At 38.3% G+C, this 22,469-nt stretch overlaps 1 protein-coding gene across 24 annotated transcripts in view; it reads left to right on the top strand.

Annotated features, from left to right (window-relative positions):
- ADGRL2 (adhesion G protein-coupled receptor L2) overlaps positions 1-22,469 on the top strand; it is a 194,649-nt gene that overhangs the window by 95,739 nt on the left and 76,441 nt on the right. For all 24 annotated transcript variants that reach the window (XM_034779316.1, XM_034779315.1, XM_034779311.1 and 21 more), the window contains exon 3: positions 11,839-12,052. In XM_034779316.1, the coding sequence (XP_034635207.1) occupies positions 11,839-12,052 (214 nt within the window). The remainder of the gene's footprint in view (positions 1-11,838; positions 12,053-22,469) is intronic.

The following is a 22,469-nucleotide window of genomic DNA, read 5'->3' as shown; positions in this document are numbered from 1 at the left end:
GAGAACACGCTTTTTGATAGTTTCAGTAGGAAAGTGTAGTTTTAGGTGGGATGGAAAAAAAGTAGATCAGTCAGATCTGTTATATTTGATGGCTGCCTTTTTGAAATACTTGCTTCAGACATTTAGAGCAAGAATTTTCAAAAACAAAATTGCAGGCAAGTCTGGCAGTATATGTAATGTGAATTAATCTGTGAAGAAATTGCCTTATTTTCCAAGACTGTAATAATGGTGCAGTGAATTGTCTAGTTTGTGGGACTCACATGATGCCTACATTTCTACATATCTCACAAACAGCTTTCCAGTTTGTTTCATAAATTGATGCACTGTTTTGGAAGTGCAATTTATCAGCTATTAGATGCATGCTTCTTAAAAGGACGATATTAGCATATGTAAACATTTCCTGTCTCTAGTCGGTTGAAGTGTGTGCTTGTTGTTACCTTCTAATGTAAATACACCTCTAACTTGATATAATGCTGTCCTCAGGAGCCAAAAAAATCTTATCATGTTATAGGTGAAACCGCATTATATTGAACTTGCTTTGATCCACCGGAGTGTGCAGTCCCGCCCCCGGAGCACTGCTTTACCACGTTATATCCGAATTCGTGTTATATCGGGTCGCGGTATATCGAGGTAGCGATGTAATATTAATCATGGAACTTCTGTCCCATGCATTCATAAGAAAAATGATTTTTGATTGTGTCTTGGGGTGGCTATTTCTGGGCCCTCTCCATTTCCATGCTTTCTCACTTGAGCTCACGTATGCTCTCCATGCCAACACTGTCTGGCTAAGAGCTGAGAGCAGTTCCTGTACTTTCTAGTGCACTCATTACCATAGCATTTGAGTACCCAGAAGAAGGGTAGTTTTGTGGCTAAGACACAGGACTTGAATTCTGAGGTTTTAGGTTCAGTTTCCACCTGTGTGACTTAAATTACTTAATCTCTTGGGAACCTTGTTCACTATCTGTGAGAGAGGCTGTGGACACATGCGTACAGTTCCCCTATAGTTGGTTAATGCCACATTGTAGGTGTCTGATTTCCCCTTACTCAGGTATTTTCTCAGAGATACAGAGTAATTGTTTCATACAAAATATGGTCAGAAAAGATTACTTGGTCTTTCAGTCTGACACTAGGCATTTTTCAAGATTACTCACTACTCTGTTTTTGATAATATCTGAAGTGACTGCATTTGCCATAAAGTACATTTTTTAAATTGTTCTTCTGCTTGTTCTAAAAATGTATATCTGCTATATTTTGGCTATCAGTTTGCTCAGTGGGATCTTGCTTCTTGATATTTACAAGGGTTCTTCTTTCTCCTCCTAATCTAGTCCACTAGAAATATTTTAGAGGGTAGAGTGAAGGAAAGTAGGTATTGCTATGCTAATAATAAATGTATATGCACTCTAACTTTGTCTGAAGTGACGTGCTTTCATAGAAACCAAACACATTTTTCATTGTAAATTACACATGTGATGATAGTCTCCACACTGTCTCTATACATTTAGAAGAACACACCAAAAGAACAGAGGACATGTACACACACCCATTGTTACTTAAGCCTGTTTAAAAATGTTTCACAAGTCTACACTTCTAAAAGAAACAAGACAAAATCCACCCTTGTACAATAATCTCTTGTACAAAATCTCTTATTGTACAATAACCCTTGTACAAAGATGCTACTGTTTACAGTGCGGATATTACACTATTTTTGGTGAATACTGTCCTAAATTGTAGAGGTAAACTCACATATTGTAGCCTACGCGTGGACGTATATTTTCAGTTCAGTTTTCACACATAGATATAGCATGCTGCATTTTGAAAATATAGCCTAAGAGGTGATTTCCTTGTTCATAAAAGTCAATACAGAAAATACTTATGGACAGATATTTTGTTACCTGTACTCAAGTTGAGTAGTACTGAGTTAATGGGATAACTGTGGAGTATGTTACTACTCAAAATGAGTAAGAGCATCAGAATGTGATCCTTAACTTTTACTGAAAGTAGAAACTTTGCTAAGCTGAACAAGGCAAGTTATAACCCTTTCACAAGCCAATGCACACAAAAGGCAATGAGTCATTACTGGCAACTTCATCCTGAGCAATATTTTGATCTTCTGTAGGGTGATTTGACTTTCACTAATGTGCATATTCATACGGAATTTTTACCCTTTTTTTTAATGTGATTGCACATTCATGCATCACTGTGTGTAACTTATTTATTCAAGGTTTGGGGTATTTTTAAGCTTGGGAAAAAAGGTATTTTGCCTTTGTCCAACTGTCAACTCAGCAGAGGCTTTTGAAGATTGCTTATGCTCTTGTTTTGTTTTTTCTCTTTACCAACCTTATGGTTAGCAGAAGTTCCCAGGCAAGTAGGACTGGGTGAGAGAATTTTGAAATATAAATGTTTACCAAGAAATGATATTTTAAAGCAAATACAAAAATTACAATATATTTGAGTTTTGCTACCAACATCCTGTGGGGAGGAAGCAATTCAGCAGGAAATCCTCTTGGCACAGAATTTATGACGCAGAAACCATTTGTGTGGCTTGCCTCCCTGTCTCAGCCCTCACTGAGGTTGTTCCAAATTCAGAAGCTTCTCCTTCCTGACAGGTAGCATGTTCAGTTAAGTGCACTGATGGCTAACCATGGGGGATAAGCTCTGAGAGACTAATTGACAGACACCCTCTGGCTGATTTGTTTTGAGAAGCTTTAAAGGTACTATGTGTTTAAGTGCTAAAGTAGAAAAGTAGGGTGCCCTCCTTCAACAGGCAAAAGATCAAGTGCCTACAATGTAAAGAAAAAGAAAGGAGACACTTGTCACCTGGGAACAGGCACCAAACTGGCAAAAGGAAGGGAGTGTCATGGATAGATGAATGGCTTCAGGCTGGGATCATTCTAAACCTGGAGGACAAAGTTCTGCCCTCAGATGCTTGAAAGTCCCATTGAAATAAATGGGGGATGCGCATACATCTGAGCATAAAATTTGGCCCTGTGTGAGGATTGAATACCTCATATGCCCATTTATTTCAATGGGACTTTTTCACCTTTAGTAAGTGTTTCACCTTTAGGTCACGTGATTCCTATGTACCACAAGTTGGCAGTGATCAGAAATTGCCAGAGTCAAGTGCCTGGTTTGGTGGCTTTTATTGAATTAATTGGTGGTTTCAATCAAATTCCAGTGCAGTGGCATTCAAGTGCAAAAAACACCACCACAGTGTGGTGTTAATTAGCACCCTTGTGGCAATTGCTGCAGGCAGGTGAAGGATTAAATGGGCATGAAGACAAGTCTGTGTGTTTACCCATAGTAGTGATTCCCTTCAGAATAAGGTTGAGGCGTGCCGGAGTAGGGTAGGAAAGCTTGCACTGCCACTGTCTGTGCTGTACTTGTTCTGGATGATTAGAGGACTTCAGTTTATGGAGCTGTCAATCTAGCACTCTTTTCTCTTGCTGTTTTAAAGAAAGAAAAATGGAAGTCTGCTGCCATGGAAAGCTAGATTTTTGGCCCTCTTGATTAAGGAGAGAGAGCTGCCTAGGAGAATTTAAATAAGGTATCCGCCATAATTAACCACATGCAGAAGGAACTGTCACAGTTACAGTAAAGAAATGGGTTCCACTGCCCAGCCAGTTCCTGGTGCAGAAATCAGGTAGGCCTCAAAAATCATGTTTTGCTTCATAGGATTGTTTTTGAGAACGACAGGGGAAAAGAGATTATGAAAGGCAGATTCTAATATACTTCAGTGAAGTGGAAGCCAGAATTCTGTTGGAGGCTGTGCCTCAAAGAGGCTTCCATGCTATATGTTTATGTATATACAAAATTGCTATATGATTATACAAAATTGCCAACTGTTGTAATTATGTTATTACAGCAAACCTTGAAATATACTAAAATCTGACAAACGTTTTCCAAATTTTAAATGACTTTTAGATTTCATATTAAAATAATTCCATTTTTTAGTCCTTTCATCTGAGGAGTTTGTTGAGAAAAGCTGTCATTAATTACTTAATGTTGGTAAAGTGCTTTGAATACGAAAATTGCTAGTAAGTGCACATTATTATTTTCAAAGGGCAAGGCTTCCAGATTTGGTATAGTGGGATTGTAAAATAAAATAAGGGGTCAGATAAGTTATTCAGTCATTACTAATTGTGCGATGCAGCACTCTTGTACTCATGCCAGTAGTCCTTACTTATTAGAGTAATTCATTGAAGTAGAACTGTTGCTTGAATGACAGAGTAAAGACAACTCATGTGAGTATGGGTTTGAAGGATCAGGTGGCATATTCGGATTTTTAACCTTTTGTTAAAGTTCAAATAATAAGTATGTCTTTGCTGTCATGTAATTTCATCAGAATTATACAGTAGATCATTTTTAGCAATCAGGTAAAAAAGATTTAAAAATTGAAATAAGATGCTTTACATTTAGTTGGACTATTAAAATGGGTTTTCAGCAGTGAATAATCCTTTCTCTCTAGATGCTCTTTTAGATACATTCCTTTGTTCCATCTCTGATGTGAAAACATTACTCTCTATATGAAGATGATGGCAGGACAACCAATTTTAAAAAGGGGTCATTTTCTGCATATTTTTTTATCCTGGTTGGAACAGCTGGCTGTTGTCTACTGTGGCGTTGATTCATACTGTTTACATTTTATCTAGTGGATTTCACTGAAATGAGAGCTGAGTACTGTGAACTCCAGACCTCGGAGTAGTATCAGAAGCTCTTATTGTGCCTATGTAATCTTTTAATAGACATGCTTGCCAGAACGATTTTTTCCTTTGAAGCTAGAATTAGATAGCACACTTGTCATTTAAATTGCCTATATCTTTGTGGTATTTGCTACTGCAAAGCATGATCTGTTGACCAGTATTGGATAATTTAGAAGCTGTTTAACAAAATAACATGCTTGTTTGTATAAAATATATACTGCCACGTGTGTCCCAAAGGTGGGGGGGGGGAGAGGGACAGAGAGACTACCCTTCGTGGTGGTGTTAGCTCGATCCTGTGAGGAATTTCTGGATTCTGAGGGTTTGATGCATGACTTTACAAATGCTTTGGTGAGCCCATGCTATGAATTCCCATAATTTTTGTAAACTGCCCCTCTTCTCTCTGTGTCTCTCTCTCTCATACCTAAACACATAATGCATTCTTTCAAAAGTAGGGAGAAGGATTCTAAACACAGTTGTTCATACATATCTGCTTTTTTATAGAATGCAGAATTACAAAATATTCTCATCCAGTCTATCCTGTTTTGATTGGATAATAAAAGAACCTTTTTCATCAAGTTTTGCATTTGTTTAACAAGTTATTATTGAAATTCTGCTCAACATGCATCACTGTGTCTTGTTTGGAACTTGAATTGTATTTCATGATTTGATAAAATAAACGATTGTGAGAGAGACAACTGTAAACGTTCTTCTTGAAAAGAGGTGCTCTTTCCGAAAGACCTTTCCATAAGAGCCAAATAACACAAAAACTGACATTTCATTCTTATAATCACCCTGGTCAGTTTTGTTTCATGTTCATAATACCTTCAACGACTGCACTCTTTCGCTTTGAATAATTTTGTGTTTCCAGGAAGATTTACTGGTGGTTTAAGTTTTACCAAGGTTCTAACCGCAAGTAGTACTCATAGTTGCCAGTAATATTACTCTTTTTGTTTTTTCTTTACATGGGGAAAAATTCCAAGGTAACTTTTTTTTAATCTTTGTATATTAAGCTTGTTGTATTCTGTTAATATTGGCAACTCAAAAGGATTGTATGCGAGTGGGCACAAAACTGTATTATTAACTTCTCTTTGTGCTTTTATTAATTTAGATAACTTGTTACCGACAAAATATTTCTTTAATTGGATTAAGTAGCTTGACAACAGGATAGTAAATGAGGCAGAACATGACGTTTTGCAAACTTCTGTAAAATTTTTTAGCATAGTGTGGATCACATTATGTCTACTTAGTAAAGCAGAGCATGCAAATTAGATTTCTGCAATGTGTACTTCAGTTTGCAATTAAATAGGAATAAGTAGTGGGGAAAGTTTCTTTACAAACTATTCTTTGGACTCAATGATAGATATGCACAAAGAAACGCCTGCTACCATTAAAAATCCCCATTAACTTACTTTTAGCCTTACTTGAAACTGGAAACATGATCTTAGAAGAGCAGATTTATTTTATTATTTCAGATATAATGAATACACTCAGCTGAACTTTGAGCAAGTAAAATGTGCAACAGGCATATGTTTGCCATGAAAATTGTTTATAAGTTGAGTGTTCAGCATGACAGCAACCTTGTTCTTTTTCTCATTAAGTATTTTTCTCCTTTCCATTTTAGGAAAGAAATCTGATTAAAATATATAAACACAAATGAATTGGAGGTAGCATATGCTTCAGTTGGCAATAGGCTGTTACTTGAGTTAATGTTTAGCTTGTGCTTGCAGTCACAGCCCCAGTACTGTAAAGGTCCTTGACTGTCAGCTAGCACTGTGCTTTCTTAGACATCATGAGCAGTGTCATCCAGGACATGGTTAGCCTGGAAGCAATTAGCAAAAACAACAAGGAAAATTGATTTTTATTTTTGTTTTGATTTGCAGTCTAACAAAATAGTATGTGCGTGGCACTGTAAAGTTTTTTCATCCAGGCAGCAGACTGAATGGAGATTCATTAGTAAAGCAGGGTGTTCAAAACATTAATGGCTGGAAGTGCACCTGAGATATAAAGTTGCTAGTGACAATAGTAATTATTGTCAGAGTAGCATACTACTTGTAAAAAGCTTTGAAATGATGCAAAACCCTGGTCTTTCAAATTTCCATCCTGTAGCAGTTTATCAAGAGTTATCTCCTGAATGTGAATGTATTTCAGTCCTAAGTCACTGCACCTGTTGCCAAGAGGTATTTATTCCAGTCATTCACCAAAAGCACAGAGCGTTATTGCTTGACATTTTATAGCACTGGAAAAAAAGCTGTCTTTTCAAAATCATTTGTTCAGAGAGGAGAAAATGGAGCAAAACAGTTCATTTTACCCTAAGCACTGCTATTTGGCAGTGTTCACATTTGCACGGCACAAAGCTGCAATATTGATTTTTCACTCACAAGGCCTCCCACTAGTTCTTTCTTCGATTGTCAGGGTTGTAAGATGGATTGAATTACACTCTGCTTGTTGAAATGCTTATTTTTTCTTTGTTGATAGCAAAAGATTATAAATGAAGCTTAGAATAAAGATCACATCAACTTTGTTACAGGACTTTTAATTTTTTTTTTTTGCTTACTTTATGGTGATTGTGTTGTAAAAATTCCATAGAGGGACCTCCCTGTCTAACACACTGCTTTACCGCCTTCTCTCTCTGCAAAGTAGCATCCTACAATATAATTTGAGTGTCCTCTGTTACCCAATGAGTGACCTGATGTTAGCTTGTCTAATATTTTGAAATGTCAGCCCAAATATAGAGCAATGCATGTAGGGAAGGGGGAGTGGAAATATAGGTCAATGTATAATTGGTGATACTTAAATCATTTGCCACTTCCCTTAGATATAAGATTTGCAGTTAGCTAACATCAGTACAGAATTTTTAGGATTCAGTATATTTCCTGTTGCAAATATAAATGAGGGTAACGATCTGTATTCATCATAGATAATGTAGCATGATTTTCAGTACCATCCCTGTAACGATAGAAGTGTCTGACCTGATGCTGCAAACACGGAGTGGCTTACTGTGCTCAGTCAGCCACACACTGTCAGCTACTTTAACTTCTCTTAGAAGCAAGATGCTCTGCACCCATCTAACGCTCCTCTACAAACTGCCAGGAGGCCACAGGAAAAATCCGGCAGCATAGGCAGAATTAACTAATTCCCTACTTTGTCCTGGATGAATTCATTTTCAGAATCACAGAATGCAGGAATGGCAACCATTGGCAGCATTATTACTAGTCCTGGCATGGCTGGGGCCCCATGGTGGTTAGTTTGGAGGAGCTGTTATATGCATCTGTGGGGATCTCATTCCTCTGCCCATTTTGCACCCTTATGGGACACAGAATGGGGTAATGGTCAGATTCTGTAGCTTCTCTGCAGTAATTTGTTGCAAAGGAAGAATATATACAGGCTAGAGTCACAAGCTAAAGTGTATATACTTTGGATCAAAATATGTCGACTGTAATTGAATCACACTCATGTATCAGAGACTAGAGCATGACCTTCTGGTTTTATCTTGGCCCATTGTGACTAGATTTAGCAAAGATCTAATATTAGTGTTTGATGCCATGCATCATATGTTCTGTCAAACCTAGGGGCACGACTTTTGGATGATGTGAAAGTTTAATTTCAAGTTTCTTTTTTTTAAAGTGTACCGTTCTTTCTTCTGTTTTTAATAAATATTAAAATGGATGAGTGTAAACTGACTTCGCTTACAGATTGACATGATTAAAAGAAACAAGTCTTTTGGAGATCTTACAACTCATCATCTCAATTCAATGGGAGTTTTAATCCACAGATTACTAACACAATAGGAAGAATGCCTCTCTAGTCCATATAAAATACTACTGCCAAGATCACTTTCTTGCCCGTCAATTTGACCATATCATTTCTTTCTTTAAATCTTTCCACTGGATTCTCCTTCTCCACCTCATAAAATTCAAGATTATTGTCCTTTCCTTCAAAGCTCTACATAACTCTGCCCTTCTGTACTTATTTGGCCTTGTCTTTTTTGTCACCTCTTGTCTCTTCTGCCTCTCCAGTTACTCCACTATTCTCAAATTCTCCACCAGTCATCTCTGCGCTTTCTTCCATTTTGCGAACACTCTTCTAGTGCTGATCCACAAAGCCACTACTTTCTCTGCTTTTGATTCTCTTCTAAAGACATACTTCTGATACCATGACTATAAGGAACCAGTGTGTATGTGACTTGACAATATTCTCTTTAATGCCCCCATCCAAATGCCCCAAAATGGCACGTGCTACACCACCTGCTCTTTGTCTGTTTGTCTTTGTTTGAATTTTAGCTATGTATTATTATTACAATGCATTTATTATTATAAACTCTTTGGTGCACAAACTAGGCATTCTTTGTGTTTGGTTGGAAAACACATAGCACAGCGTGAGAACTACTGTAAATAAATAATAATTATGCCAGTCGTATTAATACATATACCAGTGGTGTCCAAACCACAGCTCTTTTACAGTTGAAGTGCAGCTCTGAGCCCCTTACACCACCTCCCCATTCTCCCACCTACCAGACTGGGGGGCGGGGGGAGCTTGGGGCTTCTACCCGGTGGAGGGCCTAGGGGATTTTGCCCAGTGGGGAGAGGAGTCTAGGGGCTTCAGCCCTGTGGGGGCTCAGGGCTTCATCCCTATGACGCACACCTGCTGGGACTGGGGGCTTCAGCAGGTGCTTCCCGTGGGGCTGAAACCCCCAGAACCCTCTCTCTACAGGGCAGAAGACCCGAGCCACCACCCCGCCACAGTGCTGAAGCCCCAAGCCCCAGCAAGCACACTCGGCTCTCGAATTTCTGTTGATTATCATATGTGGCTCGGAGGGTTAGTAACTTTGGCCACCCCTGCAATACACCATATTTAAAATAGACTATACCAAATGATTCATATGCTGTCTTGCATGTGTGTAATAAATGTCTGAACCAAAAATCTTTCTGATCACTTAATGACTGTATGTGTATAATAGTTGTATATTATTCCAAATGTTTTGCTTATGGAAGGGAGAGAAATGTTCAGAGTATAGAGTACCAAACATTAGGTAATTCTTGAAATACCTAACCCTTTAGTGTACACCAGAAACCTTTATGGAATCTTAACTATAACCGTACTACAGTGTGTTACTAGTTTTACTAGAATGCTAAAAAAAAAAAAAAAAAATCTGTGGTGCTGTCGAAAAGTATCTACTGTTTTTAAAGAAGTTATTTAGTACTATCAAATCATCTAACTTATCCCACAATTTAAGATGATGATGGGTTCAAATTTTATGTCAGGGAGACAAAGCAATCTGATCTATGTTAAATTTTGTACGTCTAGCACAGTGGTTCTCAAATTTTTATGCTGGTGACCCCTTTCACATAGCATGACTCTGAGTGCGAAAACCCCCCCCCCCAAAATTAAAAACACTTTTTTAATATATTTAACACCATTATAAATTCTGGAAGCAAAACGGGGTTTGGGGCGGAGGCTGACAGCTCGCAGCCCCCCCGCCATGTAATAAGTTGAGGGGTCCCAACCCCCAGTTTGAGAACCCCTGGTATAGCAGAATATGACATATAGCTACTTTATGCTAGAACTCTACACTGACTGCATAATGATGATAAAGGACAAAAGGTTTCCTATTGAATTAGCTAGTCCTAGGTTTTGGTGCCCCAGATAATTGCATGTTACTTCAAAAACCCTCAATGGAATGGTTTGCTTTAAGGAATTCTCTCAGACAGAAGATGATTTCGGGAGGGGGGGGGGGGGGGGAATTGTAAAGGGGGTGAATTTTCCTGATTGGACGCAGGAACTTTTCAGCACACTTCTGCAGTCCATTGCAGAAATTACTCACATACTTACTCATAGTGCTGTTACTCAAGTAATGTGCTATTAGTTTATGCAAAATGGCACAGGTACGTACACTAAAATGTAGGTCTGCCGAGCAGCTCTTACAGGCTGTTATGTACGGTGTCAAATAGTAGTTTAGCTCCGTCTGTTCACCAATCAGGATATGCAGTCAATCAGGCAACACCCTGCTAGCCTCAGCTATGCCCCAGTGTGTTGGTAGGAGACTGACCTTGCTGCAGTTGGCTCCCTGACACTGGCACTCCCACCCAACCAGTTTCTTTTGCCACTGCCCACTACACACTCAGCTGCACCAAGCACTTCCCCCTACTAGAACTCCCACCGAGTCAACTTCTTCATCTATCCAGATGCTCCAGCTGACTCCTCCAGCTGCCCCTCCTTATCCTTCTTAGGGTTGGTCTTCACTACCCGCCTGGATTGGCTGTAGAAAATCGATCTCTCGGGCATCGATTTATCGCGTCTCGTCGGGACGCAATAATCGATCCCCGAATCGATGCGCGTACTCCACCAGCCCAGGTAGGAGTAAGCGCTGTCGATGGGGGAGCCGCGGCGGTCAATTTGCCACTGTCCTCACAGCGGGGTAAGTCGGGTCAGATACGTCGAATTCAGCTACGTTATTCCCGTAGCTGAATTTGCGTATCTGAAATCGATCCCCCCCCCATAGTGTAGACGTAGCCTTAGAGACACAGGTTCTCCTGGGGTGGAGAAAGGGGAGGTTAAGATCCTGCCTCTGAAAACTCGGCAGCTATGTGAATTGGTTGTGAGAAGAATTCTCCCCTGTTGTTTAGCTGAGTTTTCTGCAAATGTGCAATAAAAGAGCAGCAGCACATTGATTTACACTGTAAAAACAGTAGCTTTTCAGTGCAAAGGACTGAAAACTTAACTTTGTAACATTTTTTTAATTAAAGCCCAGAATGTGTAGAATCCAGAAGAAACCACCAAGCAATTCTGAAATTCTGAAAACGTTTCTTCACTCTGATTTTCTCTTATGCCTGGCAATACCTCATTACTGTATTTATCGCTGCTTCTAAAAGGGAGACCCTGGACCAATTCAATATGAATTTAGATCTTTGGAAAACATTCAGGAATTTTTAAAGATCTTTTGCAATTAGGCTAATACGATTACAATGCCAAAAGCTATGTTCTGTGAATATGATAAAAAATGTCTGTAATGGCTTGTGTTACTTTCCTCTCCTTGAGCATGGGATAGAAAGTGTAACATCCATGCATACGCCAGAAAATGTTTTCCTTTTGTCAGTTTTTTCTCATTGTTTTAATTTGATTCCTAATTTTTTTTTTTAAGGTTTCAGCCGAGCAGCACTACCATTTGGTTTAGTTAGGAGGGAACTGTCTTGCGAAGGCTACTCCATTGACCTTCGGTGTCCAGGAAGTGATGTCATTATGATAGAGAGTGCTAATTATGGACGGACAGATGACAAGATTTGTGATGCCGACCCTTTCCAAATGGAAAACACAGAATGCTTCCTCCCAGATGCCTACAAAATTATGACACAAAGGTAAAAATGCATTTACTGTTTTCCAAAAGTGTACCACACAATTAATTTACGCATTGTATATGTACTGTTTTACGTTTTGTCTCAATTAAAATATCCGTATCATTTTTATCTAGTAATATTACAAAGAAATTGAAACTAGCTACCAGCAAATCTTTCTGAGTTCCTTTTATAGTCTCTGTGACAAAAGTGAGAAAGCAGGCAGGTGATTACAAGGAGAATGAAACATTTCACTTCTTTGAAGTGTCACTGTATCCTGGTCTTTCAGGAGGTCAAACTGCACTCAAAAAGTATTCAAATGGCTGCTGCACGTTTAAGCAGTTTCTAAATGCCCATGCTTGCTATCAATACGATCAATAACTGACCCTCTCTCACCTACAAAACATATCAAACTAAAAACACTGTACAGACAGGTCAGTTCTTTGGAAAGGCGGTAGATATTGTCCTCTTAGAGGACAAAACTGCTTTCTGACTGTCTTGCTCAGCAGGTATTACTATCACTCTGGCGTTCAGCAAGTCGCCCTGTTAGTTTCAGGGTATGAGACATAGCACCAATAAAAGGGACTTACTGTACAAAAGCATCACAGAGACTGCATCTGCACTGAAGATTTACAGAAATTCTCCTGCCATGGCCTAATACTTGTGTAGATCAGCCAGTGCTAACAATTGTGGAAGCTTCAGTGTAGATTGGTCATGGGCATTTTTACCATCCTATCATCATCAGAGATTGGATAGAGACCATCTGAAAAAACTCCCTTGTAAGTGCTCAGATGATATCTACATATGATTAGCTTTGTCCATTTTTGTTATAAAATGCAAAAAAAATCATGTCTTTTCAAATAGTCTCATCTTAACAGACAAATGAGTGGGTATTGGTCAAGATTGATATAATTTCCCCCTTTTCAAAAAAACACACCCCTCATTATTCTTGAGGGGGGGGGGAGAGGGGAGGAGGCCTAGAAAAAGATGGAGAGAACCATAAAAGATTTATGTCAAGTGCATAGTATTTCTTTTATGATTTATTTCTTTCATTATATTTTCTTATACTATAAAAAGGCATTTTTTCTGTAAGTAAAGCCTAAAAACAATAATTGAGTCTCCGGTCTACTATTGTCTTATTATTCTTTATCTTCCCTTCTATACCAGTACACATTCACCAATTTATTTTGTATTTCAGTACCTAGCCTATTATGAAGTTTTTCCACAGTTTTATTTCCATGCTTTTCAACCATTTTGATGTTGTTATTTGTAACAACAGCCTTCATAGACATAGAATTAGGGTAGAAATCTGGATCTTCAATTTTAAATGCTAGAAGGGTATTAAGGAATTTGAGATTATGTTTCACCTGATGGCTTTTGTATTTGCGGTCAGTAGTGGAAGGACTCCAAAGCTAATCCTGGCCAAGTTAATGGAAAGGTTCCAGAACTTCTCTGAATCAGTTTGAATTGTCTTTTTGTGGTTCTAGTTCATTGTTGTTAAATAGATCAAGACAGATTTCCACTGAGACTGCAGCAGCAGTGTCATCAGCCTGAGCGTCATCTGTCAAGTCCCTTCGAAACCACTTTCAGTTGCTTTGTAAGTGTAGTGCTTCTCTGTAGAGTTTCTTGTTGTGTAAAATACATGTTGTGTTTTGATCAAAGTCTTCTTTATGCTCAGCACGTGTTTCAGGATTGTGGCAGTTGGATGCAAATATAAACACGCAGTCTTCCTGAGAGTTCCACCAGAGTGTCATTGGGAAGCTGAGACATCAGTTTTTTCATCAATGCGCATGAAGCTTATGGTGGTTGCAGAAGTATTTTTGAATTTTCATGATCTTCAGAACTGGGCTAGGTGTTACTTTATATCTCAACTGGAAAAAATCGTGTGCTGCGTATGTCAGAGGTTTAGATTGTTTGTATCTGAGAAGTTTTAATCTTTTTCAATTTTTTAAAATTCTCTTTTGTTGTCTAAGCAAATGGTCAAGACCATGTGTCACACATTTTTTCTACTTTCTTGACTGAAATTTCTAGAATTTTTTACTTTAATGTTCTATGGTTTTCTTTTTCAGACACAGAATCAATGACATTTAGTAGGAATGCACTTTCCCTCTGTCTTCCAATAATTTCTTAACATTGCTCAATTTGTGCTATATAAAAAGAAGGTTGCAACTTTCTTATCAAGTATTCAAGTTTTTATCTTTCATTTGTTTATAATAGCATAACCAGTGATTGATCTTAGTTATTTTGGAGGTGAATTGATGCTGGTCCTGAATAAAATGTATTTTGAAGAGCTGTTGTGTGTCTTGAAACAGGCACTTGTTTTTATCGCAGCTGTATTTCAATGACAACAATAGTATAGAGGATCATCAGACTCACTAGTGTACTGCTGTCTTACCTCAGCAGAAAAAAAGCAAGATGAGCTAACCAATTTAGTATAGAATTGTGATATCAGAAGCCATGTACACTTTCTAGAAGCTTGTAGATTCTGGCAAACTAAATCTCTCTTAACATTGACAGATCCACCATCTCCTTCAGCATCCAATGTTAGTTGATACTACCCACTGGACATGGTCATCTCTTTCCACTTACTTGTTTCTCTTCTTTACGTTTCTTGATAGTTCTTAATTTTCTTATTTTTTTCCTAATAGGCCCATTTTAGAACATTGATGTTCTTCAACACTTTGCTTTTAACTTCAAGTATTTTTTATTCACTGATTGAAATTAGATCCAGTGACTCTAGTGTAAAATCTTTCACCTGATTCTGAAATGTTCATAACCCTGAACAAAATGTTATGGTTATTCATTCAAAAGTTTACAACTGAACATTGATTTCATACAGCTTTGAAACTTTACTTCGCAAAAGAAAAATGCTGCTTTTAGACATCTTAATTTAGATGAAACAAGCACAGAAACAGTTTCCTTACCTTGTCATTTTTAAAACACTTCTCTTCATTTTTTTAGTAGTTTACGCTTAACGCAATATTTGCCTTTTTTTGGGGGGGGGGGGGGAGGGTCTCTGCTTCTGCCTGAGTGCATACTTACAGTTCCAAATGAGGTTTGTGGCTGACCAGTCAGTTCAGTATGTTCATGTAAACAGAAGTTCAAAATATTAACTTAAAAAAGGGAGGGAAAACCTGGCAGCACTCCCCCCCCCCCCATGCTCTCAGCCCTACATCCACAAAACCCTATGGGGTTGTGGGGTGGGGTGTGGAGGTGTGGTAGAACTGTATTTCCCACAACTCTAGATTTGGTCAATTTCATATAGTTATGTGTTAGCTGTTTGTTATTCCCCCCCCCCCCCTTTTTTTTTTTGTAATGTAACATTATTTCTAAAATATGTGTTACAGAATGAGCAGTATAATTGCCTAGCAGTAGTAGTTCCAAGCCATGTGGGATTTTTATGTGTAAAAACAATCTGGATGAGTTGATACTTATTAACTACACAAGCCTCCCCTAGGGATAAATTTACTATTTTTCCCATACTTTTTTCTTTACATTTAAAAAAAAAATGAAATAAAAGATTAGACACATAAGGAGCCTGAGGACAAGAACTTCCTTGCTTGTGAAGTGTCCTGTGTGCAGCTGTAGCCAGTAACTCTTGTGAGACTTTGAAGTTGACATGACTAGCTAATATTGTTCTTTGTAGACAAATTGGTGGCTTGAAAATTAACTTTTAAAAAAAAATTCCACTCAGAAGTCAGTTTTAGAAGAATTAAGATGGTTTGCCTGAGTTATTTTCAAACTGCCTGTTCACCTATGAAGACTTTCTGCCTGCAGTGTCAACTTCAAAGCCTCGCTTTACAGACCCTGAGAAACTGCAGATGATCACTACCAATTTCTGTTGAGGCAGGCACTGGAGATTTTATGGCTTCTCCTGCTTGCTTTGTTTTCAGTTTTTATAAATTTAAATAATAACATTTGAATGTTATATATATATATATATATGTTTTAAAGTTAGACATTCTGTAATAAGCCAAATAACATTCAAATGTGTGTGGTTGTTAGGAGAGCTACATTTTTCTGGATGCTGGGGGCACTTTCTTTCCAAGTATGGATAGAATACAACAAAATATGCCTTTTATGTTTGGTAATTCTTTCTGGATGATATTAGACAGTTGAAGTGAATTATCCAACTTATATTTTAAAACAGAATTCCTAGAAGATGATACATACAAGCACTAAGCAAAACCCTGTTGAATATTAATAACAGAGATTTGTGTGGTGCCAATATAATACAAGTGGTTCACTTTCTTTTGGCATGCATATTCCAAAAACCACATGGCTTTCTTTAAAATTTTGGATCGTCAAGGAGGTAAAATTTCTGCATTGGTGAGTGATTAGAAGAAAGCTGCCAGTCAGGATCTCTGGGTTCCATGCCCATCTCTACAACTGACTTGATCTAAGTCATTTAACCATTTTGTGACCTGGTAGAACTAATATGAAATGAAACTAATGGGCTTAAAAGAAAATTTGTCATATGACTCTGGATCACACAGAACTGATAGGTCGTTTAGAAAGGCAAAAACAACAAAATTTGAGTGCCTGAAAAGTGTTAATGGACAGCAAAAATAGCTTTCTAAATCAAATGCAGTGTCCTTAACAATAAAGGCTATAACATTTTTATTCTACAAGCAGCTGCCTGGATCTTTGAGATCTGGTCTGTATCCTGCCACGAAGAACAGTTTCAAATAGGCCTTTGAAAGAAGGAAAAATTAGAAATGATCAGAAAACTGTACAAACTTTGCAACTTGTGAATGCACCAAATGAAAGGATATTTATCACACAGTCATAATAGCTTGTCCATTTTAAAAAAAGTGTTTATAGAAAAGATATCCAGATTATTTTTGAATTGCAACCAAAAAGTGACCATTTCCTTTGTTAATAATATTGGACTTTCTGGGCCAGACTCTCATTTACACTAAGACCCCCATACACCACTCTGGCAATGTAAATGGGCCTTTAAGTAAATGCCATTTAAACCCACCTATGGTTCCTTTATACTGCCAGAGTGATGTAAACGGACATTCGCATTAATAAATCAAATTGGCACAGATTCTTATCTTTATAATGATTCAGAAAAGTATGCAATCCAAAAAAAAAAAAAAAGTCAGGCCGGTATCACCCTTAGCTAAAAGTGATCTTTTCACTCTTAAAAGCACGTGCGAACACATACACATATACAACAATTAGCCCACAATAGAATGCCTTTGTAAATGAAAGTTCAAGTAAAATTATTTTTCTTAAAATAATGTTTCAGTGAGTGTGCTAATAAATGCATATGTGGCTCGCTTGCCAGTGTGTTTTGGGAAACTAACACAAAGTAATTTAAGGGCATGCCTACATAGCCTCTCCCTCCCCCCCAGTGCACATAGCAGGGGTGTGAGTTGAAGTGCACACTGGCATGCGGCAAAGTAACTCACGCCTCATGGCTGCTGCTGGCACAAACTAAAAGGGATCTAGTAAAGTTCATGTTATCTAAGTCTTCTTTCAAATATGACTATGTTAATGTGAACTGGGTACCTTTTAGTTCACACCAGTAGCAACCCCCCCAGGAGAGTTACTATGCAGCACGTTAGTGCGTGCTGCGATTCACACCCCCGTAGTCTGAACTTAGAGGCTGTGTAGACATAGCCGTTTTTTAAAAGAGTGGATTCTAGCATTTAACTAAATAATTGTCACAAGAGAGAGCTAGTTTCCTTACTCTGAAAAAAATATTGATTGTATCCTCAGAAAAGTTCCACAGAAGGTAGGGTAATTGTGGAAATATCACTTAAAAGATGTAGTATAAGAGAAAGGGGGAATGAGCCCAAGAGCCATCTTTCTCCCTCTCTCTCCATACAACCTTTGGAAGCCTTGCCTACAAGTAAGTGTCTGTCCGGTTGTGGTGAAGAGGGTCTGGATGGAGTGAGAGAAAGTCACTGATGCTGAGGAGCCAGCGAGTGGTGCAGATTCTATGCCTCCATGCAGATGCCCTGGTCCTCCAGGGGTATACTGATATCTGTGGGGAAATCCTTAAATAAGGACAAATTACAGGAAACTTTGAGTTGAAACTTCCTGAGCTTTGTGCCCCTTACACCGTTTTTCTCCTCATGAGTGCTAGATTACTGTGATTGTATTTTGTTTGTTTAACAGCACTGAAATTTGTTTTAGAAAAATGCACAAAGATTCCCATGGGTTTGTTTTCCAGAAGACAGATAAGAAGAGTAGATGTACATAAGGTACACGTCAAATTAGGGACCTTCCCCTCTTTCAGAAATACTTCTTTATAAAATGTTACTACAGAAAAGTAGGAGAATAGGGGACACAAAAGCTGAACTAAAGGAAGAAATTCTTTAATACAATTCTTGCTTTATCTTCCTTCATGCATATTACTCTTCCGCAGCAGGATAGCACACAACTTCAATCACCATGTCCACCGTGACAACAGAGTGACGTTCCGTTTACAGTCCTGGCACCTTGCATTCCTTCCATGCTGTAATACTCTAACCTCTTGTGTCCATTATTCACCTTCCATAAGACTCAGCTGCACTCCAGCCAAAGTTCTATCGAAGAGCAATTTACTTGATTTGTTCCCTTGACCTTTCTATTTGTGGGATAGGAGGAAGGTCACTTAAACTTCCTAGATCCTTGATTTGAGAGTTGTCCCTCTTCCTTTTTCCCTAAGCCCTGCAAATATGATAGAAAATGGACACTCATTTGCAGGGGAAAGAGAGAGCGGGAAAGAGAGGAGATGTTCAATCTTTTCCTAGCAGTGCAATGATTTTTTACATTCCACATATCAATGTGTGTGATATATCATTGAAAGAAAAAATGAAATACCCTTCCACTCAGAATACACATCCTGCAAGTACTACATATGTTCCTTGCTTGTCAGGCCTACAAAAGAAACAGTGGCATATCAGATTATCTCCTTTCAAATGAAAACAAGCCAGGTTCTTTCTAATTGAAATGAAGTAAATCTTTCCCTGGACTCCAGTCGTGGATGGAAGGAGTGTCAATCGCCAATCCCTGCTGATTAATCTCATCAGAATGAAACACTTTAACTTCTTAAGCCCTGTCTGCACCAGTGGAACGCAAAACTGGTTTCAGAACTGGATTGGCATATTGCATGCTCTGCCAGAATAAACCATTTTAGAGCATCTCAACCTAACGCCCTCTGACAGGTCTCAGACTTGATTCAGTGACCGGGTGTAGCCTGGCTTCAGAACTACATTCCTTAATGTAGTTTAAAACTATTATAATGGCCAACACTTCCTAGTCAACTCCTCATCTCTAGAAGGTGTGTTGTTGAGTATGAAGCACCTCTCTTTTGGGGGTCTGTCAGTCATAGACAAGGGCTCATCAGACCCCTGCTGCTGTTTGTGCTTTTATATGACTACAGTAGCTATTCCTTTTATGCATGAGGGCTGCCTTTGTTAAAGATACTCAGTAGTGAAATGTGTCTCATAGTATGATGTAACCTGCATTTTTCTATTTCTGTTCCCTGGATAGTTTGGATATTTGCTCTCCTTTTTATATCCCAAAAGTAGTAATATTGATATCAGATATCAATTTGGATGACTACTGCCCTGAATGCACGTGCATCAATGCTGCCATAGTAAATGACCGAATGTAAAATATAAGGTCCTTATTTTGTTTTGGCATGTCATTGGTGCCCAGTACCAGATTGCTGATATCTTCTTCACAACTTCTTCTTTAGCATACACGTTTATCAAAGCCATCCAATCCCCTTTAGACTGCTATTAAAAAACTCCTCACATAAAAGAAGACATACAGTCATAAGTCCTGATGCTGCAAACAGTCACCCACGTGAGTATATTTATTCAAGTGGATGTTAAATAGGGTTACCACATTTTAAGTGTCCAAAAAAGAGGACACTCCATGGGGTCCCAGCCCCGCCCCAACCCCGCCCCCAGCCCCGCCCCTGCTCCAGCCCTGCCCCAGCCCCGCCCCTTCTCAGCCTCAACTCCGCCCCCTCCCCTGAACGCTTCGCTCCCCTGCCCCTCCCCTGCTTCCCACGAACATTTGATTTGCGGGAAGCCTGAAGCAGGCAGGCAGGAGGCAAGCTGTGGCTGGGCCGGGGGGAGGGAGGGGCAGGAGGTGCAGCCCAGTCCGGCCCCCCCCAGCTGAGCGGCTCCTTATGGTGGCTCGCCGGCCCAGGCCAAGAGGCTCTGGCCCCGGCGTCTCCCGCTCGGCTCGGGCCCTGGGGCCCCCGGCCAAGCACTGCTGGCCCCTCCCTCCCTATTTTCCTGGACATGTCCAGCTTTTTGGGATTTCCTCCCGGACTGGGATTTGAGGCCCAAAAAGCCAGACATGTCCAGGAAAATCCGGACATAGAGTAACCCTAATGTTAAAGGGCTCCTCATACTTAAATTGGGGTTCTGACCATAGCCAATGCTGTGTGTCTCTGTGGATTTTGCTTTTCTTCTGTGTATGAGGCTTGATACTGAATTATGACTCAAGTATAAGGAAAAAACAGAAACCATACAGTGATCCAAGTGCAAATCTCTTTTTTATGAAGTAAGATGTTCATTATAGAGTGGTATAGCACTGAATATTTGAGTCACACCAAAATCTTTAGTCCACTGAACATGCTGCGTTATTAGAGGGAAAAACAGTCATGTCCATGTGATGATAAAAAACCTTACTTGACAATGTTCATTTTTGCTACCATTCATTTTAAATTAAAAATTGGTAAGCTTGGTTTATTCATTTAAAAAAGAACAATATTTATATAGATGTAATGGTTCGATCATTCTCTCACAGTATCTTTTAACAGTCTGGATACAAAAGCCTCACTTTATTAAGTCTGAAAAACAGTTGGGTGAAGTGAGACAACTATCACTGTAAGTTTATTCACTTTTTGTGTTCTGTGGTTGTTTTCTGCAGTATGTGATTTGTAGATTGATCTCTGGCATTGTAATTGTCTTAAGAAATGGACAGTCTGCAAAAGAAAGAACTTTTCCTAAACTTATTAAAATAGGCTACCTATTTGGAAAACTTCAATAAGAATAAATTTGACTTAAAATTAAATTGGGATACATTATTAAGCTGCTTATAGATGTTTTATTTTGTAATTTGGGATCTTTAAGCTGTTTTTATTTTCTTTGTCACTAACAAAAATTGTGACCAAATTCTTTTCTTGTGTCACTGTATGTTTTTATTTGATAGATTGGTGGATATGTGTTTTGGGGCATATTTTTTCATCACTCTGTGCAGTATATTCATTTGCAGTATTGTATGCACACATTATGTGAGAAGTATGTTTCAGATTCGATCACTTTATTACAGATTTAGGGCCCCATCCAGCATTCCATTAGTGAGTTCACTAATGTATGTAAAATCTCTTATGTAGATTGTATCACTTACTATACATATTGTTATGATTAAGTTATTTAGCCACTTTATTTGGTGGATTAATGACAGTGAGAACTTGGCTGAGACAACATTTGTTTTACCCTCAGTGCATTGAATTTTTAGCTTTCTGTTCATTATTTTAGATAATTTGTATACTTTCTGTTCACTTGGTGACTTTCTGGTCCTGAGATAGTCTCATTGATAATTTATGTTCTGATATATTTAATATATAAAAAGAACATGTTTATAAATAGCTAAGACAATTTTGGGGTCATAAAATATCACTATAAGAGTATAAGACTATTTATTTTTATATTTCCATAAACAGTTTGGTTAGATTCACTATAATACTAGTCAAAACAGCTAAATTATCTGATAAGTTGATTTAGGACTTTTATACATGTGTTCATATAGACATTTATCTCAACATTTGCTGAGGCGACCTTTATTAAGCTATGATGACTGCTGAATATGAAATGTAACCAAGGTTTTTTTTATTCAAATATAATTTAAATATTCATCAAAGAGGAGTTATGCTCGAAACTGACAGAGACTATTAACATCAAAAAATATAATTAACTGCACTGGGTATCAAGAAGCAGAGTTAGCCAAATAGCCGAGAGGTCTAATTGCTCTAGAGCTTGAGAAGCAATGGTTTTATTTTATACTGTTGCTGAAGAATTAATAGTAATGTGGTTTCCTATGTGAAGCAATTAAAAGGCCTGTTAAGATTCATTGCTCTATAGGAAATCTGTTGAATATCACTTTGTAAACAGGATTGACATGTTTAAAAAAAAAAGTGCATGAAGATGAGTATTGATAGGGCGAGTGTAGATCTTAAATTAACAGATTTCATGTGAATTGAAAAATATGTTTAAGTAGAATTATGAGAACTTTTTAGTGTTATGAAATTAGTGCTAGCAATGACATCATCTAAAAACCTTTCAGTGTTAATAATGCAAATATTTATTGCTATAGAATTTAGAAGAATTAAGAGAATTTAGCTGGAGAGAAGAAGAAAAGAAAGAAAAACAAGGATTTAGAAGTTAAAAAGTGGCCACAGAGTAATGTAGAAATGTACGCA

This window comes from Trachemys scripta, chromosome 8 (assembly GCF_013100865.1).
Source record: "Trachemys scripta elegans isolate TJP31775 chromosome 8, CAS_Tse_1.0, whole genome shotgun sequence".
Classification (NCBI taxonomy): Eukaryota; Metazoa; Chordata; order Testudines; family Emydidae; genus Trachemys; species Trachemys scripta.
Note: the sequence above shows the minus strand (reverse complement) of the source record. Positions and strands in the feature narration are given on the sequence as shown.